The following is a 25,519-nucleotide window of genomic DNA, read 5'->3' on the forward strand; positions in this document are numbered from 1 at the left end:
AATATTAAAATGTCAACCCTGTTACTGTGATTTTGTATAGTAAACGTTTGATAAATGAAAAGTAGATAATTGTGGAAATGCTACCAAATTAATCTTTCTAATAAGCACCTTGTCGTGCATGACCTTTGGAGTAAACCCTAACCCTGTCAACCCTGTTACCTTTCGAAAAGTATTACTATATCCTGTCAAATATTAAAATTAAATATTTTATTTTAGATAGCACAGTGCAATTCATTGACACTGCATTATGCCATTTTTGCATTTATTCGGTATTAGGGATTCAATCTTGCACAACCGCATTGTATATTGGAGTGCTTCCGACGAGGCTATCATTTCTGACACATTTTATTCTCACTATTAACTAGTTGCTTAATAGCATGCATGTTATTAGCATATTGGCTGTTTATTAGTGCTTATAAAGCACATATTCTGCGTGACCATATTCTACAGCCCTGACCTGCCCAATACCTAAACTTAACAACTACCTTACTAACTAGTAATAAGCAGCACATTAGGAGTTTATTGAGGAAAAATGTGTAGTTAATGGTGTTTAATAGCGAGAATTGGACATAAAAAACAAAGTGTGAACAATAACAATAACTGTAAATTTTAGAGTAATGTAATTTTAGAAAACTGATAACCAGCACCAGTGAACGTAATTTCATGTGAATTTCTTAAACTGTGTTCTTTTATTGAAAAAAAGTCATTAATGGTGTCAACAAAACCCTAGATTATTTAACATGTGCATGTCTTGCATGTTTCAAAATGGAGACCTGAGCAAAGGCCTCAAGCCTTTTGACAAACTGCATGCTCTGCATGAAATGCTAATTATTTTGTTCACGTATATGTGGGCTGTTTAAAAAAATGCAGTATTTTTGCTAACAATAACAATATGCTAAATCTCGAGCAAGTTGGAGGTGAGTCAGGTCTACTATTGAACATGGGATTTGCCGTGTTGGCGCTCCAAACCCAACGGCCTGGTGAACTCATCTCAGCGTGGTCTCACTGAAGGTGCCTGTTCAGACATTGAATGCTAACATGGAAATGGCCGATCTGGGGCGTTCACTCTGTTAGCATTGGAAGAATGAGACAGCTAGGTCAGTGTCCCGCTCGCTGGGAGAGAGATACAATATCAGCAAGTTTTGTGCCCTTTGTGTGGACACCGGGGATAGCTTTTGCTACACACAGTCAGTGTTGTGAGTCAGCTACTGATTCATTAGCTTGGTTTGGCTAAACTAAAAGAAGAATAGCATGGGTGTAAATGTACCACTAAACAATTAAAAGCACATTAACAAATTGGTTCTCTGTGACATATTTTGTGATGCCTTCAGTCTGTTTTTTTTCAAACGAGGTGTGCTGAAGGAGTTTTCTTCACGAATTAAGTAGGTAAGGTTGAGGTCAGGACTCAAGCCCTGCTGAGAATTTATCACCCCAACATAAAATTAACAAGAGAAAGGAGCTGTAATTGGCAGGCCAGTTGGTACCCAGCCAATAAAGTTTACAGCAAAGTTAAAATGAAAGTTTACAAGAGACAAACTCCCTAGTTTATTCTGAAATTAATGTCTCTGGTTGTTTATGGCTCTGTTGCCTTCTGACATCCATTTTGAAAGAAATGCTTCCAGCAGCAAGTTTATGATGTAGTTTATTACATAGCCTCAAAACTCATGGGCATAAATCGTAAATGCTCTGCATTTGATTCTCTGTATTGCCTGATTATGGAAGCCTGAAGATCGAGATTTGCCTGTCAACTCAAGCCCAAAGTATACTTAAATTTTGATGCGAACGCTGAAGTCTCCAGTAGTTTGTTGTTGTTATTCCAGCTTTTCTGTTGCTTTTCTGACAGCCAGTATTGCCCCCTTGTGAATCAACTAATTAAAAAAAAGGCTGTGCGAATACATGCCGATGACAATATTTACAAGCACAAATATAATTTGGGTTTCAAACAAATACCTCATCAAAAATGAAATTTTAGTCATATTTTACTCACCTTCACATCATTGCAAACCAAGCTGATCTAAAATATAAAAGACTTATACGTTATATTCTAATGCTTGTTTCATACTGATTAACGAATATAAATCTTTGCTTGCATTCAAAGCTACTTCAGTTCTAACGATTATTTATGTTGACATGTATTTCTTATTTCTGTAAGCTTCGTGTGTAAGGGAGTGGGAGAGAAATGTCAGGGCCAGTCGTTTAGTTTGTCACCCCTTTTCCATTTTTTTTTTCCGGGGACTTTGACAGGCCTGTGACAGAAGAGAGAGATTTCAGCAAAAACAGTCTATAAGAGTGGCACCCTGAAATCAAGGTGTTTGGAGTCGGCAGCCTTATCGTTGCAGAAATACTGTCAGAGTGAAAACGCAATGCAAACCTGTAGTTGGACCCCCTCATGGAAGAAGACAACCATCATGTTTACAACTGTGACAATAAGCACTTCATAATCACAATCAACTAAACACTGGATTTCCAAAAGTATGTAAAGAGACGCTGCTGCTGTTGTGGATTATTATTGCTGCTACAAAGCAAGGACAGAACCATGCTACTGCCAGTACATACATTGATACAGTGCTGTGAGTATTTAAGACATACTGCTGCTGCACAATTAGCATTGTAAAGAGTCCACTGAAGGCGAGCTAGGTGAGAACCCATGTGCAGTTTATTTACAACACTGAAATGGTTCAAATCCAAAATCCAAACATAATCCAAACATAATCCAAAATGCTTCAAATCCAAAATCCAAACATAATCCAAACGGACGAAGACTTGACTTAACATGAAATAGACTTGGCTTGAAACAGACTTGGCATGGCATGAACAGACTAGACTCACTGACAGCAGGTTACAACATCAATACACGACAAGAACAAAAGGCAATGACAAGGCTACTTATAACAAACAGAGAGGGTCACATGACAAGAACAAACCAATGGGAAACAAGACACATGACCTGGACAACCAATCAGATCATGACACATTGAACAAGGGAACCAATAGCATGAAGACATGAGGGTAAGGGAAGCATGACACAAACTGTAACGAAACTTCAAAATAAAAGACATGAAAACAAGGACAAGAAACAAAACCAAAACAGACCTTACAAGCATATATAATAACCCGTAGCAGATCTATGCAAGTGGAGCTGGGGAGGTGGAGGGTTGAAACTCTGAAAGTGCGCTGCAAAATGCTGAAGTGAATGCTAACTAGCCATTTAAATGTAAAGCAGCAAGCTCATTGGCTGCGTATGCAACATGAAACTGTGAATATCATCAGTTTCAGTTAAGGATCCACCAGTCTGCACCATCTAGAGTTTCATGACAGAAAATGGTATTTCCATGTCCACAATTTGTTAGTATTGTGTAATTATGATATAATACACAACAATTCAATCTACACCTTTGTAAAAGACATAAAGATGGAAACGCATCATTTTGAACAAGCTTGACATCGAAATTATGACTTCTCAACTCATAAATACACTTTCCAGGAGGACCTGAATGCCACAAACAGCCAATGACCATTGACTTCAAATCATACACAAACTTTCTAAAAGTGCCAAATTTGAGATTTTGAATGCGTGCACATGCAGGTGTGAGATTGGAGAGCTATGCTATTAGGAAATTAGCTGTCATCAGCAAAATATGACTAGATTTTGGTCGGTTTCTCACACAACGCTATCGTATGGCCTCAGAAAACATAGAATATAGCATACAAGTCATATAAGATCATTTTATTCAGCTTTTATGGTGCTTTTGTGATTGGTTTTTAAAGCTTGACACATCCAGGTCACTGTAAGCTTGTGTTGAATTGTAAACACTCAAATGCTTTCTGTAACCAAGGTATAATTACATCACAAAAGTGGAAAATTAATCAGCAATTAATCAGACATATCTGTGAGACTATCATGCTCACTAAAATGAAACAGCATCTTTCTGAAATGCTGTAAAGATGCTTCAGAAATGAGCTATATGGGCATGTTGAGGGTTTCTCAGCTGGCCGTGTTGTGTTGACTCTCGCTGGGTGTGTATTAATGAGCTTTTCCCTTCATCAATGACACTCAGGGTCGCGCGGCTGACGGCAAAGTTCACAGCCCTGTTTACAGCTCAGGTGAGAGATGCTCGGGGAAGAGGTGTCACCTCCACGATAATTAAAAAACGCAAGCGTTCACTGAGGGGGCTGTCCTTCAACCGCCTGCATGCTGTTCTGGGAGAAGACTGTTTGTATACTCTGCAAGGAAATGCTTTGAGAAAAATGCCTGAAATAGAGCTCAGTCCTCTTCCCAAAACACTGTGGTATGGTTTATTGATTTATGGTACTAGCAGTTCCTGCTGCGTCATATGCAATACAAAGGAACATAACCACATTTGATGATTTTATATATACTGTTTGTAATGTAACACTCGGTAACACTTTATAATAGGGAACACTTATTAACTACGACTTTCTCTCAATAAATTCCTAATTTGCTGCTTATTAATAGTTAGTAAGGTAGTTGTAAAGTTTAGGTATTGGGTGGGATTAATATAGAAAAGGTCATGTACAATAAGGCATTCATATGTGCTTAATTACTACTAATACATGGTTAATATTCTAGTAATATGCATGCTTACTAGTTAAAATTTTTCCTTTTATGTTACTTTGGATAACACTGTCTGCTGAACTAATAAACAAATACATGTATTACCGCATAAAATACATAAAAATAATAATAGAAATTTTACATCATTTCTACCACTGGAGTAATTAAACCTCAAAATACCTCATAAATAATGAAATACCATTGATTGATTGATTGATTGAAATACCATAACTGAAGATGCGGTGATGCTCCGAGTGTCTTCCTCAGGTCCCTCCTGTTCGTCACTCTGTACAAGACATAAAAAGACAAGTTAACTCAAAATGCAATATTATTGTATCATTATTAGTATGGGGTCTTTTTTTAAATCACAGAGGTATTATGTAAAAAACTAACCTTCATAAAGCCTCTCTATTGAAATCAAACTGTACAAACGACTCGTTCAGTAATGTTTGTGGTTATGACGTCACAACCATGAGCTCATTAACGTATGACAACACTAATTTGCATTTACATTTTGATGGGACAAGAGCAATGGTCTGATAAGGGTCAGCTTGGAAAATAGTCATGAAACGTGAAAATTATGCAAACCTTGACTAACATTAGGGAAAATGACAGATAATTCTGTGCTTGTATGATGCCACTCAAGTGCTCATCTCTCTGTGTCTCATTATGTGGAGCCTCCTGATGTTATGATGGACATCCAGACACTACAGGAAATGTGAGATCAATGACAGATGAGCAATCGCTGGAGAATATAGCAGAAACAAAGGATTTCACTTCTTCAAACTCACATCCTTTAATCATAACCATAATTAAGTTGAGTATTACTATAACTAACATTCTAACATTTACTATTGCTGTTTGTTATTGAAATATCTCTATTGCTTTTGTTTAAGGTTAATGTAAACAAAAATATAATCAACCTAATTGCTAAACATGAATTTGTGATTAACCACTTATATTGCCATATCCTTTTATTTATTTTTTAACAAAACTATCAATTTATAGACTAAACCAATTCATCAAATTACAAAAATACTGTACTTTACTGTATTTTTACTGTATACTTATTACAAAAATACTGTACTTTAAATGCTGTATTTTACTGTAATACTGTATATTTATAAAAAATACTGTACTTTAAATGCTGTATTTTACTGTAATACTGTATATTTATATACATCCACATCCATCCACCTCCATTTCTAGTAGGATAGGAAAATGAGAACAGAATATGAAAACAAACAAAAAACAGAATAAATAATGTGCATCTATCCCTGAACAAAATGGCCATATTTTTGCATAAAGTCTTTCTCTCCTTCTCCACACAAACAGCCAGTCTATCTCTTTTTCTCCTGTCAAACAGTGGTGAAGTGTGGGGCTCTGACAGCTAGAAAGGCCTGCAGTTCTGCACACACTCTACTGTCAGACAGACAGTCCTCTCTGAATCTGAAACACACTCCACTTCATTTGAGAAAAAGTAGGGAAAAGGGAAAGTTTCTGTATTTATAGTCCCCCCCTCCCTCTATTTCTACAAAGGTTTGTATTTATACATCATCAATTGAGATTTATACATCATCTGAAAGCTGAATAACTAAGTTTTCCATTGATGTATGGTTTGTTATGATAGGATAATATTTGGCCGAGATACAACTATTTGAAAATTTGTAAAAAAAAAAATCTAAATAAATCTTTAAATTTGTTCAAATGAAGTTCTTAGCAATGCATATTACTAATCAAAAATTAAGTTTTGATATATTTACGGTAGGAAATTTACAAAATATCTTCATGGAACATGATCTTTACTTAATATCCTAATGATTTTTGGCATAAAAGAAAAATCTATAATTTTGACCCATACAATGTATTTTTGGCTATTGCTACAAATATACCCCAGCGACTTAAGACACATATATGAGGACACATACACGTGTAGACTATATTTTAGAAAGTGCAGTTTGTGATGTCAGTTTAGTGTCAGAATTCAAAATATTAAAAAAAATGGTATTATACTGGTTTTGTCTTTTGAACTGTTTATACGCATATAATAAAGTCTTATTCTGAAGTGTTTCTAGCATGTGATTAATATTACTTCAGGCATGAGCAAAAAGAAAAGTAATTCTGTGATTAAAAGCCCAGAGCTAAACATGGGAATAGTACATTTTTATTCATAATCTATGAGATTTAGCGGGCCATTTGCATATCTAAATGATTTACATATGGTACAGAGACCCTCTAGTCATAAATAATTTAATATCACAACATTTCCTGAAGGAGTAGCTCATCAGGGCCACATTTAACTTTAATTACTCTTTTAAAATCACAGTTATGATTCAATAACTCGCTCGTAAAACTAAATGTACCTCAACAGATTACTGAGATGGAAATAATAGCAGTGGACAAAAAACAGACAGTGGAGTGGGGGAGGGAGAAAGAGAGAAGGATGGATAGAAGAGAATGAATATGCATATGTGTGTTTTAGTAAAGCAAAAAAAAAGAGGAATGCACACATGCATCATGGTACTAACATGAACGCGTGTCGACAACTGACATAGAAGAGAAGAAATTGTTGAACAAAGTCATTATTTTTATTTTCTAATAGCTTCATAACAATACGGTTGAACCACAGATGTCACATGGATGATTTTAATGATGTCCTTACTACCTTTCTGTGACTCGAGGTCTATGCAGAGTTGGAAAGCTCTTGGATTTCATCAAAAATATCTTATGGTCTTAGAAAGGTCTTACGAAAATCTGACGATTTCTGTCCAGGTAATGAAAATTTTCAAGCTCCTAAAAGACCAGTAGTACATATTAATCCAGTGATTTAATCCACTTTTTTTAGAGTAATATGTTTGTGTAAATAAATAAATAAATAAGACTTGAAGGAATAAACTATAACTATTTAGAAAATTAAATACTTGGACATTTCTACCCTGAACAATACCATTACGAGCGTCACGTAACAACAAAACGACACCCCCAAAGCATCTGAGAGCGATAATCAGGCCCCCAAAATGCAATGTGATTCATCTTATACTAATTAAAAACCTTGCACAGCAACATTAACATATTAATTGAGGTTCATGCATAGGGCTGTTATGATGAGGAAATTCAAATGAGTCTTTCAAGAACAGAATAGACATTGTGGAAACAGAGGGGTGAAGATAACACACACACACACACACACACTGCTCTTGTGCAAATGGCCTTATCTCCAACAGAGGCTCATATGTGTGTGATCTGACACATCACCCACTTCCATTATCAAACGGCATTTAGAAATGAAAAACCCATTTACTCCCATTTACATCCCGTCTTCCTGTGGGAGAAAGATCTCGTGCCCCACAATGTTCCCCGGCATTGTCAAAGTGACAGGACGGCGTGCAAGGTTACCTGAAAACCTATCACTGCGCTTGTTTGAAGACGCAAGCAACAGCGGCTTACTGGCTAGTCATTTAAGAAGGGCCATTTTCTCATTTGGTAATGTGTTATCTCTTACATATATGTGTGCATTGAAGGTGGCGTGGCAAAACACTGATGTTTCAGTTAAGAGAAAATGACTTGGCTCCACCTGTCACCAACAGTTTCATGGAGTCGTAGCTTTAAGCCATTGATCTGGAATATAAAGAAACATCATAACTTCGTTCTACGAGGAGTGGCAGTGAGGTCAGGCTTGGATAAGCATGAAATCACAAGATAAAGGAAGAATATCTGTTGTTTCAGCCTTGATTACTACCACGGCTGCCCTAATATTTTCTTTCAGCCGGATGTTAGTAGGGATGTCTCTGCAATACAAGATGTTTTCCTTGTAAAGCCTGCTATACACTGTACAATTTTTTTTTTGAATTTCTTTAACATCTAGTCATTCCAGCGATTCATTGTTGACAAAGTCGGTTGCTCACCAGACGTGACTTTCTCTATTTGCGTTCTCAAGTAAAAGTGGATAAACTTTATTTACATTAATAACGATTGCGCCCTATGATAATACAAATCATTTACGATCCCAGAAATTTGTCCTAGATGGCAAAATTATACATTGTGCACTAGGCTTAAGGCATCAGTGGAAGGTAAAAGGCAGTGAGATTGATAGGTGGCAGTTAGGTTGTAATTTAATGGACCTTTTCCATTCTAATAATGCAATTTTGAAGATTTCTGTATGATTTTAAATATTGTGTCAGACAGACAATGTCTTTAAAGTTGATACATGTTTACATATTCTTATCTCAAGCTAAATGTCCCTTTATAGCTATTCATGTTACAGACCTGATGTCAATTAACTTAATTAGTTGCTAGATGTTCTCTCAGCTGAATCTTTTCCATATTTCTTGCTTTTTCAGCCCTTTGTTGCCCCCGTGCCAACTTTCTTTGAGACCTGTAGCAGGCATCAAATTTGAAATGAGCTCCTTTAGTGGATAAAGTGTAGAATTTCTCCATTTAAACATCTGTTATATCCTCTATGCTCTATTGTGAATAAAATATTGGCTCATGTGATTTGAATTGGTCTGAACAGACAAATTGGATGCAAAATTGGACTGAATTCACATTCAGTCTGAATTCACATTCATGTTGATTAAAAAATGCATATTAAAAGTAAAACACAGAATAAAAATGTATTTTCAGCGATAGCATACGTTATGCCATAAATAATCTTTAAGACTTGAACTGAACGTATTGAACTCGGATCACAAAATGAGAGTGTGTGACACCATAGAAGGCAACAAACAAACAAACCACCTGTAACCGGCTGTGTATGTCAACGCAAATCAAGAAGTCTAAAAACGTGCTAAGATCTGACACAGGAGGGCAGACCGGGCTGACCTCATCAGCGGGGTGACCATCCTCACTGTACGGTTAAGACATTCACTGAGCCAGGACAAGCAGGAGCCTCTAAGAGGATTACAAAAGACAAGCTGAGAAAACATGATGAGCCAAAGCCATAGATGCACTTGGGTATGTAATGATGGGCATATGCTGTTTGATCAAATGAAACCCAGAGCTACTAAAGAAAACTGGATTTTTTAAATGTCTTAATATGTGTTTACCTATTAAAAAACTTTCAAACACAATATAATGTTGTGTGTGTCTGCCAGGGTTGTTAAGTTGTTGTTATAAAAAAGTAAAGTCGTGACGTATTGTCAAGTATGGTGACCCATACTCGAAATTGGTGCTCTGCGTTTAACCCATCCAAGTGCACACACACAGCAGTGAGTAGTGAACAAATGCACACACACACACACACACACACACACACCGTGAACACACACCCGGAGCAGTGGGCAGCCATGCTGCAGCGCCCGGGGAGCAGTTGGGGGTTCGGTGCCTTGCTCAAGGGCACCTCAGTCGTGGTATTGAGGGTGGAGAGAGCGCTGTACATTCACTCCTCCCACCTACAATCCCTGCCGGCCGGGGACTCGAACCCGCAACCTTTCGATTACGAGACCGACTCTCTAACCATTAGGCCACGACTTCCCCCATATATGCTGTTGGTAAGTTATTCAGAGTGATTATTAGTGTGCTGCTGTTTGGTTGGCAGAGGGAATCAGTTTCACTTCGGGTTCACACTGCAGGATTTTAGCCCCGATTTTCAATTGACGACAGTTTTGTGGAAATTGCTGCCAAATGCCCTGAAATCAGAGGCAAATTGATTCTCATTCATGTGAGTGACAATTGTGTAGTGAGTTGTCAAAGACGCAATCTAAAGCTCACACTGTGCAATTTTGGCCACGATTTGTTTGTCTGAGACAAATTCTGAAAATCCGAAAAGATTGCTATAATCATAGACTAAAAACTGTGGTATTTGATCGTTGGTTTGACATGTTCAGTGACAGCCGATTAAAGGGTTGGTTCACCCAAAAATGAAAATTAGCCTGTGTTTTACTTTATTTACATATTTACATCCTCTGTAAATATGACTTTCTTCGTTCAGACGAATCCAATCGGAGTTATATAAAAAATTGTCCTGGTTATTCCAAGCGTTATCATTGCAATGGGTGGGTATTTTTATTCAATAGTCCACAAGACGTCAAATAAAGTGCGCGCATCCGTAATAAAACGTGTCTCACAGAGCTCTGGGGCGTGAGTAAAGGCCTCCTGTAGCAAATCCATGCGTTTTTGTAAGAAAAATATGCATATTTCAAATGTAATAAACACTTTTCTCTCACTTCTGCTGACTGTCATACGTGGAAGCTGTTCCGGCGTAGGTGTAAAGGCTGATAATGTAAAAGTGTTCTTGGGCACACGCGTCTGGGATGTCGTACAGTCTGACATTAATGACAGCTGAGATCCCACAGTGTGACAAAATCATCATATCCGTACACTCTGACAAGCAACAATCGTAAAGGACTATTAAAAATTGCACAGTGTGTGCCCGGCTTAAGAGAAACACCAATGCGTCGCCGATGCCCGTGAGATATTTGGACCTCATATACTGCAGTGTGAAATATGCTTTGACAGGAAATGATATCGGCAACAACCTACAGCCAATAAGAGAGCACGACACAAGGCAAGGGAAAGTCATAATAACTCTTGTGTTTGTTTTTCATTGATAAACACACAGTAAATATAAAAATCCAAAAAGATGTTTGAAAACCTGAATACCATTTAACGGAAATTTTGCGTAACGCTTCCTTTGTTTACCACTGTATTTATGCTTTCCCATAAGCGCCACCTACTGTCAGAGATTGAATTTGCATTTTCATTCATCTGATGTTACTTCACATTTATCTGGACAAACAAATCAGATGCAAACATTTGACTGAATTTTCATACCAGACATTCATGTTGTTTAAAACAACAACAACAAAAAAACACTCGTTTAAACTTGTCCCTCAATGAGAATGTGTGACACCATAGAAGGCAACAAACAAACCATGTTTAAACCTGTAACTGGCTGAGTATGTCAACACAAATAAAGAGGTCTAAAACATCTGCCAATCCAATCCGTCGTGTAATGTGCACACAACAGCAACCAGATTGTACCCCAGACAGTCATGCAGCAGCGTTAGAAAATCATGCAGTGTGAACCCGGCATAGGATAAAAAAGACATTGATTGTGCGTTTACTAACTTTGCATGAGACGGCCGCTTCACTGAGCAGAGATACGGTGTCACTCTTTAAGGACAGCAGGTCGCTGCTGCTGAGTTCAGTGCCATCGCTGGGACTCGCATTGCGACTGGAATCACTGTGAATCATGTCCTCGAGCGTCACAGATAAATTTATATCATCCGCCTGGTCTGATGAGATCTGAAGTGCAGAAATACACATTCAAAATGTCAGCAAAAACAGAGAAATTATACACTGAATTCATGTTATTTAATTATGTTACTATTCTGTTACTATCTAAAATGAACTTTTAGCAAATTAAATACAATATAGATATTTTTTTAACTTAAAAGCCGGCATGAAATGAACATTCTTGCTTTTTGAGAGTTGTGATGGTTTCAGCAGTTGGTGGAGGTTGGCAGCTCATTCCACCAGAGAGGAACAGAGAGGGTGAAGGTTTTGGAAACCAATATGTGAACAAGGCGTCACTCATTCAGTGACTGTTTTAATATTATTGTGAATGTTTCATTGATTGTATATTTTTCAGATTTGACATTATATTAGACCTTGTAATGTTTAAATTTAAATTTTTGTGGAATATTGCAATGTTTATTTAAAAACATAATAATAATTTTGACCTCTTCTCTCATGTCTCAAGAATATGATTGCAATTTCCATTTCATGCCGACTTCAATCAAATTGTAATAACTAGATCCTCCAGTGAAAACAACAGGCTTTCTTTCTTTCTTTTTTCCCCTACCACTCCACTTTCGACTATGACCTCACATTCATTTCCGAATGCAATGGACATGTCAAAAACTGCTCAACAAGCATTGGAAGGAGCAAAGTCCCCGTCTTACATTTTCAACATTATCTTTATTGATAATCCATTACGCTCTGATATAAGTGTTATGTTCAAAGGAATTATTTGCAACAAAATATTTGCGTTCTCTTGCAAAACTATTATATTTCCCTTGAGAAATGTTGTGTTTGCTCACAAAAGCAATACAGTTTTCCAATACTTTTAATATTTTGTTAGTGAACGCAAAGTTTCTCAGCTGAACACAAATGTCTTGCGAGAGAATGCAAAAGCATTGACATATAAATATGTATTAAAATACTGTTCATCAAAATGATGGACACTATTTTGAATTATCAGTCTAGGTGCTAAAAGTTCAAATGAATTTTTTTTTAAAGAATAGTGCAGAACCAGTGTAATTGCCCCAACACATCAACACAGATCCTCAACATGAAACAAACCTCAGCGATCAATTTCAGTAGAACACAAAGTCTTTCAGCTCTCCATGACATCTCTTTAAATTCCCTTATGTGAAACTATTTATCATATAAAACAATTATTTTGCAGACATGATGCGATTTACATTCGTTTGTGCCATGGAAGAGAATGAAAAGACTTGCCTTACTTGTTGCATGCAATTAAAGCCCAACAAAAAGACACAGGAAACAGTTTAATATCTCATAGAGAGTGTAATTACCCGGTGAGCGTCCCGTGGGACCTCATTACTGAAACACTCTCATCACACAAACCACTTATAAAAACACTCTCCTCCAGCAGTAATGCACACACACTCTCGAGCCATTCAATAAAAGAGACACATCAATCAGTTCAGTGCAGGTAATTACTCTTGAGAAACAGCACTGCTGCATCTTTACATAATTATGACACCAATTTACACTATAAAATGGGCTAACCCTCTTACTGACAGCAATCAGAATAAAGTTGATTGATAATCACAAATATGTAACTATGAGAGGCCTCAAAAAATAGACAAAAAAGACAAGTGAATCTCACAAAGAAATGTCAGATCAACATTTTGTCCCTCACAAAAAAGTTGAATATTCAATATTATTTTTTTTGTGAAATTATTTTTATAATAATCAAAAATATTTACCTGACAAATTATTAGTACCATATTGTAATTTAATGTTTCAGATCATCAAACTAATTTAAATATTAATCAAAGATAACACAAGTAAGCAAAACATGCAGTTTTTGAATGAAGTTTTTTATTATGAAAGGAAAACAAAATCCGAACCCACATGGCCCTGTGTGAAAAAGTGCTTGCCCCCTAAACCTAATAACTGGTTGGGCCACCCTTAGCAGCAACAACTGCAATCAAGCGTTTGTGATAACTTGCAATGCGTCTGTTACAGCGCTGTGGAGGAATTGTGGCCCAGTCATCTTGGAGGGTTTTCGAGCATGAATCGTCTTTATAAGGTCATGCCACAGCATCTCAATAGGATTCAGGTCAGGACTTTGACTAGGCCACTCCAAAGTCTTCATTTTGTTTTTCTTCAGCCATTCAGAGGTGGATTTGCTGGTGTGTTTTGGATCATTGTCCTGCTGCAGAGCCCAAGTTCGCTTCAGCTTGAGGTCTCGAACAGATGGCCGGACATTGTCCTTCAGGATTTTTTGGTAGACAGCTGAATTCATGGTTCATTTATCACAGCAAGTCTTCCAGGTCCTGAAGCAGCAAAACAGCCCCAGACCATCACACTACCACCACCATATTTTACTGTTGCTATGATGTTCTTTTTCTGAAATGCTGTGTTACTTTTACGCCAGATGTAATGGGACACACACCTTCCAAAAAGTTCATCTTTTGTCTCATCAGTCCACAGAGTATTTTCCCAAAAGTCTTGGGGATCATCAAGATGTTTTCTGGTAAAACTGAGACGAGCCTTTATGTTATTTTTAATTTTTTCACACAGGGCCATGTGGGTTTGGATTTTGTTTTCCCTTCATAAAAAAAAACCTTCATTTAAAAACTGCATGTTGTGTTTACTTGTGTTATCTTTGATTAATGTTTAAATTTGTTTGATGATCTGAAACATTAAAGTGTGAGAAACATGTAATAAAATAAAAAATCAGGAAGGGGGCTAACACTTTTTCACACCACTGTATATATATATATATATATATATATATATATATATATATATATATATATACACACACACTCACCTTAAGGATTATTAGGAACACCTGTTCAATTTCTCATTAATGCAATTATCTAATCAACCAATCACATGGCAGTTGCTTCCATGCATTTAGGGGTGTGGTCCTGGTCAAGACAATCTCCTGAACTCCAAACTGAATGTCAGAATGGGAAAGAAAGGTGATTTAAGCAATTTTGAGCGTGGCATGGTTGTTGGTGCCAGACGGGCCGGTCTGAGTATTTCACAATCTGCTCAGTTACTGGGATTTTCACGCACAACCATTTCTAGGGTTTACAAAGAATGGTGTGAAAAGGGAAAAACATCCAGTATGCGGCAGTCCTGTGGGCGAAAATGCCTTGTTGATGCTAGAGGTCAGAGGAGAATGGGCCGACTGATTCAAGCTGATAGAAGAGCAACTTTGACTGAAATAACCACTCGTTACAACCGAGGTATGCAGCAAAGCATTTGTGAAGCCACAACACGCACAACCTTGAGGCGGATGGGCTACAACAGCAGAAGACCCCACCGGGTACCACTCATCTCCACTACAAATAGGAAAAAGAGGCTACAATTTGCACGAGCTCACCAAAATTGGACGATTGAAGACTGGAAAAATGTTGCCTGGTCTGATGAGTCTCGATTTCTGTTGAGACATTCAGATGGTAGAGTCAGAATTTGGCGTAAACAGAATGAGAACATGGATCCATCATGCCTTGTTACCACTGTGCAGGCTGGTGGTGGTGGTGTAATGGTGTGGGGGATGTTTTCTTGGCACACTTTAGGCCCCTTAGTGCCAATTGAGCATCGTTTAAATGCCACGGCCTACCTGAGCATTGTTTCTGACCATGTCCATCCCTTTATGACCACCATGTACCCATCCTCTGATGGCTACTTCCAGCAGGATAATGCACCATGTCACAAAGCTCGAATCATTTCAAATTGGTTTCTTGAACATGACAATGAGTTCACTGTACTAAAATGGCCCCCACAGTCACCAGATCTCAACCCAATAGAGCATCTTTGGGATGTGGTGGAACGGGAGCTTCGTGCCCTGGATGTGCATCCCACAAATCTCAATCAACTGCAAGATGCTATCCTATCAATATGGGCCAACATTTCTAAAGAATGCTTTCAGCACCTTGTTGAATTAATGCCACATAGAATTAAGGCAGTTCTGAAGGCGAAAGGGGGTCAAACACAGTATTAGTATGGTGTTCCTAATAATCCTTTAGGTGAGTGTATATATATATATATATATATATATATATATATATATAACACCACTGTTCAAATGCTGTTCTTTTATACTGTCTAATCATCAAAGAGACATGGGGGGGAATGAGGTTTACACAAATAATTGAAGCACCACAACTATTTTCAACATTGTTAATATTAAGATATTATTTTGAGCAGCAAATCAGCATATTAGAATGATTCTAAAGGATAATGTAACAAAGGAAAATCAGCTTTGTCATCACAGGAATGAACTGCAATTTTAAATCTATTTCAAACAAACACAGGCTTTTGGAGCATAAGAAAATTATTTCAAAGACAAAAACTAAACAAAACAAACAAAATTTTTTTGCAAACACTGGTTACGTGTTTTTTTTTTTTTTTTTAGGGAATTAAGACACATGGGACAATACTAAACAAGAACACAGGTGAGAACAATAGGTAACAACGAAAAAAATAATAATAATTGGGAAACAAGGAAATACTAACAAAATCCATGAACCAGAAAATGAAATGAAACCATTTGTTTTCTTATCGTTTTTGGGTGAAGTCATGAAATTCACCTGGATAAAGGTAAAATGTCTTTGTAGAATTGCAAAACTTCCACCTATTTCCCAAACACTTCCACATTGTCCACTAGTTGGACAAACAGATCCCACTTTCATTCCAAATTCATGCTCAAGGCATGTTTACCCGGCAATGTTTTCTAATAAAAACAGAAAACGTTTGATGCATTTTGGCCGTTCATTTACACAACAGTGTGCACCTTTTTGAAAACAATACTGTTATTGTGTAAACTACAAAAATGTGAATTTGCAAAAACGGTGACATCATGCATATTACTTGTTCAGTCAATAGGAATGTGTTTCCTTACAAAGTGACATCGCCACCTACTGGTCAGGCAGGAATAATACAGCGTTTTTACTCGTTTTCACAGATCCCAGTGAACAGTAATCATTTTAACTTTGTCGTCTGTGAGTGAAACTTTCCAAAAGTCAAAGGAAAAACGTCTCCGTTTTTAGTACATTGTTATCGTGTTAACATACCCTCAGTTTATAGTTTAATTTTACATTCATGTGTAGGGATTCAGTCTAGTCTGTGAAATGAAAGTGTGCAGGGAGTTACAGCCCTGATTAATGTGGCGCTTTATTACAGGGACAAAAGGGTAATAGTTTCTTTTCACCACAGCTCCATTTGTCTCCAAAACATGCAAATGTGTTGCCTGTACACTGCTCTTCATCTTCATATTATTTTGGATCATCCAAGCAGCACGTGCACCGCTGAGATAAATTACATCTAGCATTACCGGAAAACATTACTCTCTCTCTCGTCTTCTTTATTGCTGTCCTTTAACAGACCTGTCAAAAAGCCTCTAAAAACTCTGCGGACATGTTCAGTCTGAGGCCTAATTAACTTTGTGCAAGTATTCATGTACTGGCGAGAAGGAAACTAAAGCTTCACTTTACTGGTTTTGATCAGTATCATGGAGTGAGCAGAAGTGCGAATGACAACTGGAACACTGTCATAACGACTGTCTCTGATGATCATGTAGCGCTACACTTCTAAAGACTCTTCACAGGTTTTAAGATCCAAGAGTCAACTGAATTGCTCGAATGAGAACAGGGGAGAGATAAACTTGGGGGGAGGATGTCGAACGTAAAATAACAAGAGAATCTCGTGTCAACAGTGTTGCATACATCTGCGACAAATCAAAGAGAATAAACAACGCTGTGATTCGCGCGCACCTTGACAGGCCGAGCCGAGAGCCAAAGCGAAGGCGTTTCTGACAGGCGACGACTCCGGGTGAGCCTCCGAGTTACTAGACTCAACTTTTTACAATCGCGACGCTAAATATGCGGTGACATCGCAGCGTGAGTCTGGCACATTGAGAGCAGTTTTACCTCGAGCTCCGCTGAAATGCCGCATGCGTTTTAGAAACTACCACTCGTGTTTCACATCACATCTGAAAGGCTGTCATAATAGCACGTCACGTCCTGTAGACGCTGCACCCCGCTTGCAGTCTACTGCTAAATACCCTACAGAGACACACAATTGCTCCTAAACCTTTAAAGGTAATACGCTGCCTTTTACAGCATTTACTTTTCCCTGAAGTCCACTTACAAACGTAGCCAAGGTCTCTTGCAACAGTGAGGTGGTAATTTAGCCATAGAAGTAAATTAAACAGTTGACCGTTGTTGCTACTGTACCTTTAAGACGTCTAAATTTAAATGACCTCTGTAATGACAGGTTACCCATCAGCACAGTTCACATTGTCACTCAACAGTGCAGCAGTGAATAGATGTTGATATGTAAATGTTTGTGGCCATATGCTAATGAGCTCATGGTTGCGATGTCATTAGCATGAAGAGTTCTGTACTATTTTTGTAGTTCACTTTCAACACAAACTCTAAAAGGCTGAGATTTAATATTTAAATAATATTTAAGATTTAAAAGAGTAACAACATATATTCCAAACCTGTATAAATAAGTTTATACAGCTTTGTAAAATGATGACACAATTTTCATATTTGGGGGAACTATCCCTTTCAGTGATATTGATTGATTGATTGATTGATTGATTGATTGATTGATTGATTGATTGATTGATTGATTGATTTTTAAGACAGCATAGATATTTATTATTTAGATATCTACAACATTTATTTGAATTTATAAGAAAAAGTGCATATTCTAAGTGCTGAAATGGTTAATCATTTAACGTTTGTCACAATTTTAAACACATATTTTCATGGCATTGAATTTATTATTTTTTTTTTATTAATTATTAAAAATGAATGAATTTGGCCTCATAAACTGCACAACAGCAACAGTAAAAATGAGATAAATATCAACTAACCAAATAAATATAAATAATAAAAACTAATACTACTACTAATGATAATAATAATAAAATACTACTATTCCACTAAGTTACAGCATATAATGAATGGCAACTATACGGAAGTGCATGCAGCACTGTGCAATATAGACCAGTAGTGTTATGCATATTCAGATCCCACATATGTGTGGACTATCCTCAAATAACAACCCGTTAAATGCTACAAATTCTGAAGCATTAATTGAAAGAGGTAATAACATTTCGAAGGCAGTGTGAGAGATGTTAATTCTACAACTCTTGGCATGAATTCTTCAAGAAGGGCCGATACAATGAACTGCCCTCTCAGTTAAGCATAGACAAGCCTCTTATCCTCTAATTAGCCCCCCCCCCCCCCCCCCCTCTCTCTCACACACACACACACACACTGCCAAAGACCGAATCAATTATCCACTCTCACTAGAAGGATTCAATAGCTGCTTCAAAAACTAACAAACTGCTGCTGTAAATAATAGTAAATACAGCAGTTATACATGAAAATATTTATTTTAATAGTAAAAATCAGTATTAGGGGTAACACATTACAAGTAACCTGAGTTACATAATCAGATTACTTTTCAAGTAACTAAAAAGTGAATGCATTACTTTTAAATTAAAAAGGTTATGGAGTAAGGTGAAGAGGCACTTCCTTCAGCCTGAGGCTTATTCATTTCACTTTTGGTGCGAAAGGGCCTTTACAGTTGCCAAAAATATAACTTTTGGGTTTTTGTTATTAAAAATTGCATATTGCTCTTTTGTTGGTTTTGATTGCTTTCATTGTCCTCATTTGTAAGTCACTTTGGATAAAAGCGTTTGCTAAATGACTAAAAATAAATAAGCAAAAAATGCATTACTTTCCATAAAAACTAAGTAATGCAATTAGTTAGGTTTTATGGAGAATGCAATATTGTAATACATTACTTTTAAATGAAACACAAACTCTTTCATTATGTAATCATTTCTTTCTAAAGGCACGTCCAGTGAGGAGATGTCGAGTCAGGATCATCAATTTCATCTTTGCGACACTGACTCATAAAACACTAGATTAATAATAAATCATTAAAATATCTCCTTACTATTTCCCCCCGACACATTCATTGCAACTTTTGCTGGGGCTTCACGGCAAGCTTTAGCCTATTTAGTGCGTTCATGTCACGTTGCTGTGCGCCATGGTCACGAAAACTCATAATTTGCATGCGTTTTTAAGCGATTTAAAAACAAGTGATTTAAAACAAACAAGAGCACGATATGCTTGAGCTGCCTGAGAAGAATCTATTCTTAAAGAATGCATTTCTAAAGAAGTCATAGAATATGTTAAGTAAAAGTACACAGAAGTGAATTCAATCACGCAGTCTATCAAAAACGAAGCTCGAGTTAAAACGTTGCATCCCTTCTGAGCACTTGGCAACGTAAATTGTTTATCAGACACTAATGCAGGCATTTAATCCAATTTGCATTCATATTAGTTACTGGGTATCTCCATCCGAGGGGAATTACTTCTTTAGTGGCCCTCTGAGAGTCCAAAATAACTTCATGCATAATATTGGTATCTTTATAATTCTCATTTGAGAAGGCAATTGCTTTCAAATACACTCTGCTCTCACAAGTGATTGGTGAAGTCATTTGGAGAGGCTTCAGTTGGACACACACACACACACGGGTTATGGAGCCCGTCATAGACTAGCAGTCACCAAATTAATCCGCAGACTGCACTGCGTCTTTGTGCCTGTTGAATCTGCCAGGGTCTGGATGTAAATGTGCAAGTTCAAACTGATCTCTGTGTGTTTACTGAGTAGACTATTTGACTCATGTATTTGAGTCATAAGTATGTTTTGGTTCCTATATATACACAATCCTTTTTATTATAATCTTTTATAAATCTTTTTAATAAAAATTTTCAAAAATTTGAAAATTTGTGAAAATTTTAATATCATGGGCGAAATAATTTAAGTTAAATAAAAAGTAAATTAAACGTAATTAAAAGTAAACAAACGAACAGACAAACAAGCAAGCAAATTAATTAATTCATTCATTCATTAAATGTATGTCACTGGATTTACTATTTTCACTCAAAAATGACTAGTATATATAAAGAAAAATGGGCGAAAAGTTTTTTTTATGAAAATTGTCAATTAGCTGAACTAAAACTTTATTTAGTTTTATTTAACATTTAATTTATTTTATTTTAATTATTTTTTTATTTACTTATTTTGTTCTGGTTTTCATTTGAGTTTTATTGAACTAATAACCCTGGCAAGTAACGCCTTGAATTAAATTAGACATTTTGAAGTAGAAAGACTGAAATAGTATTTTCTTGTAAAATGTACTCCAATAATTTCGTTTTATTTACAATGTTGAAAACTCATTTTTATAGTGTATCTGGCGTACCGAACACCACTGGTCTCTGACTCTAATTGCGTATTTGGAGCATATTTTCTAACAAAGCCATATTTCCCCATTTATCTCTTTACATCAACGGTTTCTGAATGAAGGCTTTAAACAACAGAATGGAGATGACTTCACTCAGACAATAGTGTGACTGGGGTATAAAATACAATGTTTACAGATAAAATCCATACTTTCGAGACGCTGAGAAATGTGGGGTTGCCAGAGGTAAACTCAACAATGAGCTGAAGACAATGAGACGCTTTTGACAGTAAACTGTAGGTTGCATACAAAGAGACAGGGGTCAAGTTGAAATTGTCCATCACCCAGACAAGCAGAACTCATTTGGATGCAAACGAGTGCCTGCAATATTCAAATATTCAATATATATTCAGAGCTTGGGCGAGCGCTGGACTCACAGAAACGCTTCATGGCTGTGTTTATGAGTCCAAAGTGCAGATACTGTATGTGTTCATTTGTGTGATTTCAGATTCTGTTTACTGTTCTTATATTAACTAAAACAAAGAAACAGCAGTGTCAAACTCAGGACATGTGAAAGCTGTGAACGTATAGAATTGTGCCATATATTAGTCGGCTGCATCACGACTGTGACAGAGCAATTATTTAGCAGTTTTCCCTTGCACCTGTGTGACAAACAGTGCAGGCTATTATGTGACACGAGTCAAACTGCACCTGTCACAAAAACCTCAAGACATCGTGATTTTCTTCCTCATATTTTCATTTTAGTGAAGTTTCCACATGGAGTTCTGGAGGAAATCATTTCTGAGGCAAAATTTTCCACTTATGTAAGTTGAGGAAATTAATGAGTTATGGCAGATATTATCTTTAGACATTTTTTTTTTATCTACATAATGGTCACTTTTATGAGACTATCCCTCTTTGACTTACGCTGATAATGTTCCTAATACATTTAGCTAACCAAATAGTGAATGAACATTAACTAGAACATTTAATTGCTCAAATGGTGCTCTTTTATAGCTCATGGTACTTAATGTAATTTTCATTTCTGATTCATGTAGGTCTCCACTTGGTATTAGATGTTTTTCCTTAAACTCGTTTGGTGAAATAACGTTTTCTGAAAATCTTCCCTTGTGAGAAAAAGGAGTGCACGCTATTGTACTGAATGTGCAGCTGCACTTCAAATCAAAAAACTATTTTTAAAAACTGTACTTTTGGATAATATAATATTAATTAAATAAAAGGCACTTATATGTACTTAAAGAGACACTTTCATGACTATTTGATTTTCTTCATACCCTATAGACTAATAAAAAAAAAATTAATATTTACATTTTAAATTACTATGTTTTAAAAATCTTTCATTATGCTTTAATGAAGTGGACTTATGTAAAAATAATAACAACTGAATTAGAATTATTACAATAAATGTACTAAACTGCGATTTTAATGTTAAAATTGTGTAATTACAAATTATTTAAGCACATGACATCAGTAGAAATGATATTAAAGAATATTTTAGTTTAGCATAAATGCTTGTCAGTACATTCAAAAGCACACATTACTTTAACCATATTTCAAAGTCTCAAAGATTTCAAAGTATAATTATGAAATAAGGTCAGCTAACTATATTTAATATACATTTAAACTACAATGCATTTTCATTTATTTGCAAATAACATTAGTTTAAGTGTTCACACTCTTTAAAGTATGTTACAATGTAGGTTCCTGATATGTTCTTTTCCCTTAATGAGATGTTAATATAAGGATTCTGTGTTATAAAATACATAGCAAACGCAAAATGTGTGAAAAAAAAAATTAATAATTAAAATATATCTATCAATACTTGTTTAATTCTGAATAATGCAGCTGAAATTGACATTTCTCTTGTCCCCATCTGCAATCTTGGATGAAACATCTCACAGTTGGTCTCAATTAATGTGTGGGCCATAATGAGGTACAGTAATAATGCACTTTGAATCAGGCGCACAGCCGTAATCAGTGTCCGGGTAAGTTACTTTTAAAATGAATACATTACAATATTGAGTTACCACCTAAAAAAGTTACTAAAATTTGTGTTACTTTTTTCTCATTAGGCTGGGCTTGCTTGAATTTTCAAATAAAAAGTTATATTTTTGGCAAATGTAAAAGCCCTTTGACACCAAAATTTTTAAGCCTCCTGGGGACTGGAGAGCTGTCAGTCAATAAATGGGAAAACAAAGTAACTTGCGTTACTTATTTGAAAAATTAAAGGCCATAGCACACTGAGTCCGAAATGTTTGTATTCGTCATCGTTTCCTATCAAAATGCTTGCTTACGGAGGCAAAAACGCAGAAAATCGAACCTGGTCCATTTATTTATTAATTTTTTATGATGGACGAAATATTTGCACGTTAAAAAATAAATCCGACCTCACATTGTGCCAATCATGTTTACACACTGCCTTTCGTCCATCATAAAAAAAAAAAAAAAAAAAAAATTGGACCAGGTTCGATTTGCTGTGTTTTCGCTTCCATAGCAAGCGATCATTTTATCAATGATGTCTTTGAACACTTGGCTGTCACCCACAGGAATGTCCCGTTAAATCCAGACCTGATCCGAATCCATCCACCCCAGCACGGAGCCACTTGAGCATAAGTCACAGCACATCAGACACCTTCTCCTTCCTAAACACATCACAGCCACCTGATGCCGGCCATCATCTTCAGCCCAGGATCAATTGAAATCCTGTGTCATTGGAAACTCTGTACGGATGAGCTAATGAAATAAACACAATTGGATAGCAGAGAGTGTGGGTCAGGCCAGAGTAAGTGCCTATTTACCTGAATGAGAGGCTGCTGTAATGTATTGGAGTGGATATCACATTAACCTGCCAAAGCCTTTTTAAATGGGGTCCAGGGCTTAAACTGATTTATCTATTGGCTCCCCCAGGGGCACTTTAGAGTGTGCAGCCCATCCAGCCGAGCCATCAGTCTAGTCCTGCACAGCCGATATCATTACTGTGCCACACGCACACACGTCCACACTAACAGGTGTGTGTCTGAGCAAACACACCCATCAAATTCTGCTCCACAAATGCATATTGTTTCTGCTGAAGGAGAGAAAAACTGCATGTAACAAATATGGACACAAAAAATGCACATTATAATACCAATGTGTTATTGTTACAGAAGGCACTACTGAAAATGTAACTGTGGGATTTGATCCATTAGGGATTTGATTGGATTGGATTGTCAAGAGTGGGCTATACTGGAGAATGGACTCGAGTGGTTGATGGGGAGGGTTGAGAAATAAGGGGGATCCATGACATCACTCAGAAATTAAAGGGATTCTGTTATCATGTACTCTCCCTCCTGTTATTACAAATACATATGACTCTTCTGCAGTGCATAAAAGAAGATATTTGGAGAAATGTTTTTAGTATTTTTTATTTTTTTTACATTTTGGTAATAGATTTTTACACCAACATGTGGAATAATGAATTTTCATTGTTTTGGTGGAAGTTATTAGAGAGGCTGATCAAGTTATTACATTTTGGTAAGAGATTTTGATGAGATTACACTCAGATGTATTTGGTTGTCTGTTTGTCTGTATGTGTGTTTGTTCCCATAACATAGAGGTCAATGGATGGTCCTTCAGAATAACTTATTTTGTGTTCTGCAAAGCAGGTTTGGAACAACTTGAGGTGAGTAAATAATACAATTGTCATTTTTCAAGTTATTCGAGCCACATAGCAAGTCATGACATTTTAGTAATAGATTTTAATGCAAATATCTGAAAGGATGTGCACAATATTATAAAATAAAATAAGATCATAAATGTGTTGTTTTGGATTCAATCAATCAATCAAGATATCTAAACTATGCAAACACAATTAAGTCTTAAATCTTTATTTCCATTGGGTTCAAATTTAAAGAACAAAAATAACTATAAAAACTATAAAACTAATTGTAATTTTTACAGTGTTTAGGAATCCTGTCATAAATAATATTTTTGGTTAACAGTCCTGTCTTGTTAGTAGAAATTACAAATGCACCTTTCTATATTTTTTTCTTATTCTAAACAAAGTTTTTCACTACGACATTCGGTGAACTTTCAGTTGTCTTCGTGAAATCTTGATGAGACAATAGCTGCGAAACCAGCACCCACCTAAGAAGCAAATTAATCATTTGCATGCATTAAATGAAAGAAATGTAGACCTTATCAAGAGAACCGTTTCATTTGTGAGAAGAAAAACACCTGTGATGAACAAACTGTGTAAGGGATGCAGAGCAGCGCATGATCAGAGACGATCAAAGGCTGTATGTGAGAGCGAGACTCTACTGTACACGTACGGCAGAACAAAGACACTCAGGTTTCACACAAAGCAGTCAGCTTGCATGCATACTAATTACAGAAATAAACATCTATTAAATACAGTCAGCTGTTTAAAGCATTAAATCACATTCAAGTTGGATTGATGAATA

The 25,519-nt window shown here is 36.4% G+C and overlaps 2 protein-coding genes across 2 annotated transcripts in view; one reads left to right on the forward strand and one right to left on the reverse strand.

Annotated features, from left to right (window-relative positions):
* LOC306868005 (histone H3.2-like) overlaps positions 1 to 25,519 on the forward strand; it is a gene marked incomplete at its 3' end in the record, with an annotated part of 468,278 nt that overhangs the window by 319,380 nt on the left and 123,379 nt on the right. The window lies entirely within an intron of this gene.
* The window catches only part of LOC306868531 (uncharacterized protein), a 61,663-nt gene that overhangs the window by 30,082 nt on the left and 6,062 nt on the right, over positions 1 to 25,519 (reverse strand). Inside the window, exons 4-5 of the mRNA XM_079414743.1 lie at positions 11,645 to 11,821; positions 4,803 to 4,862 (exon numbers count right to left, since the gene is read on the reverse strand). Coding sequence (XP_079270869.1) covers positions 4,803 to 4,862; positions 11,645 to 11,821 — 237 coding nt within the window. The remainder of the gene's footprint in view (positions 1 to 4,802; positions 4,863 to 11,644; positions 11,822 to 25,519) is intronic.

Source organism: Barbus barbus, assembly GCF_936440315.1.
Source record: "Barbus barbus genome assembly, chromosome: 50".
NCBI classification, from domain to species: domain Eukaryota; kingdom Metazoa; phylum Chordata; class Actinopteri; order Cypriniformes; family Cyprinidae; genus Barbus; species Barbus barbus.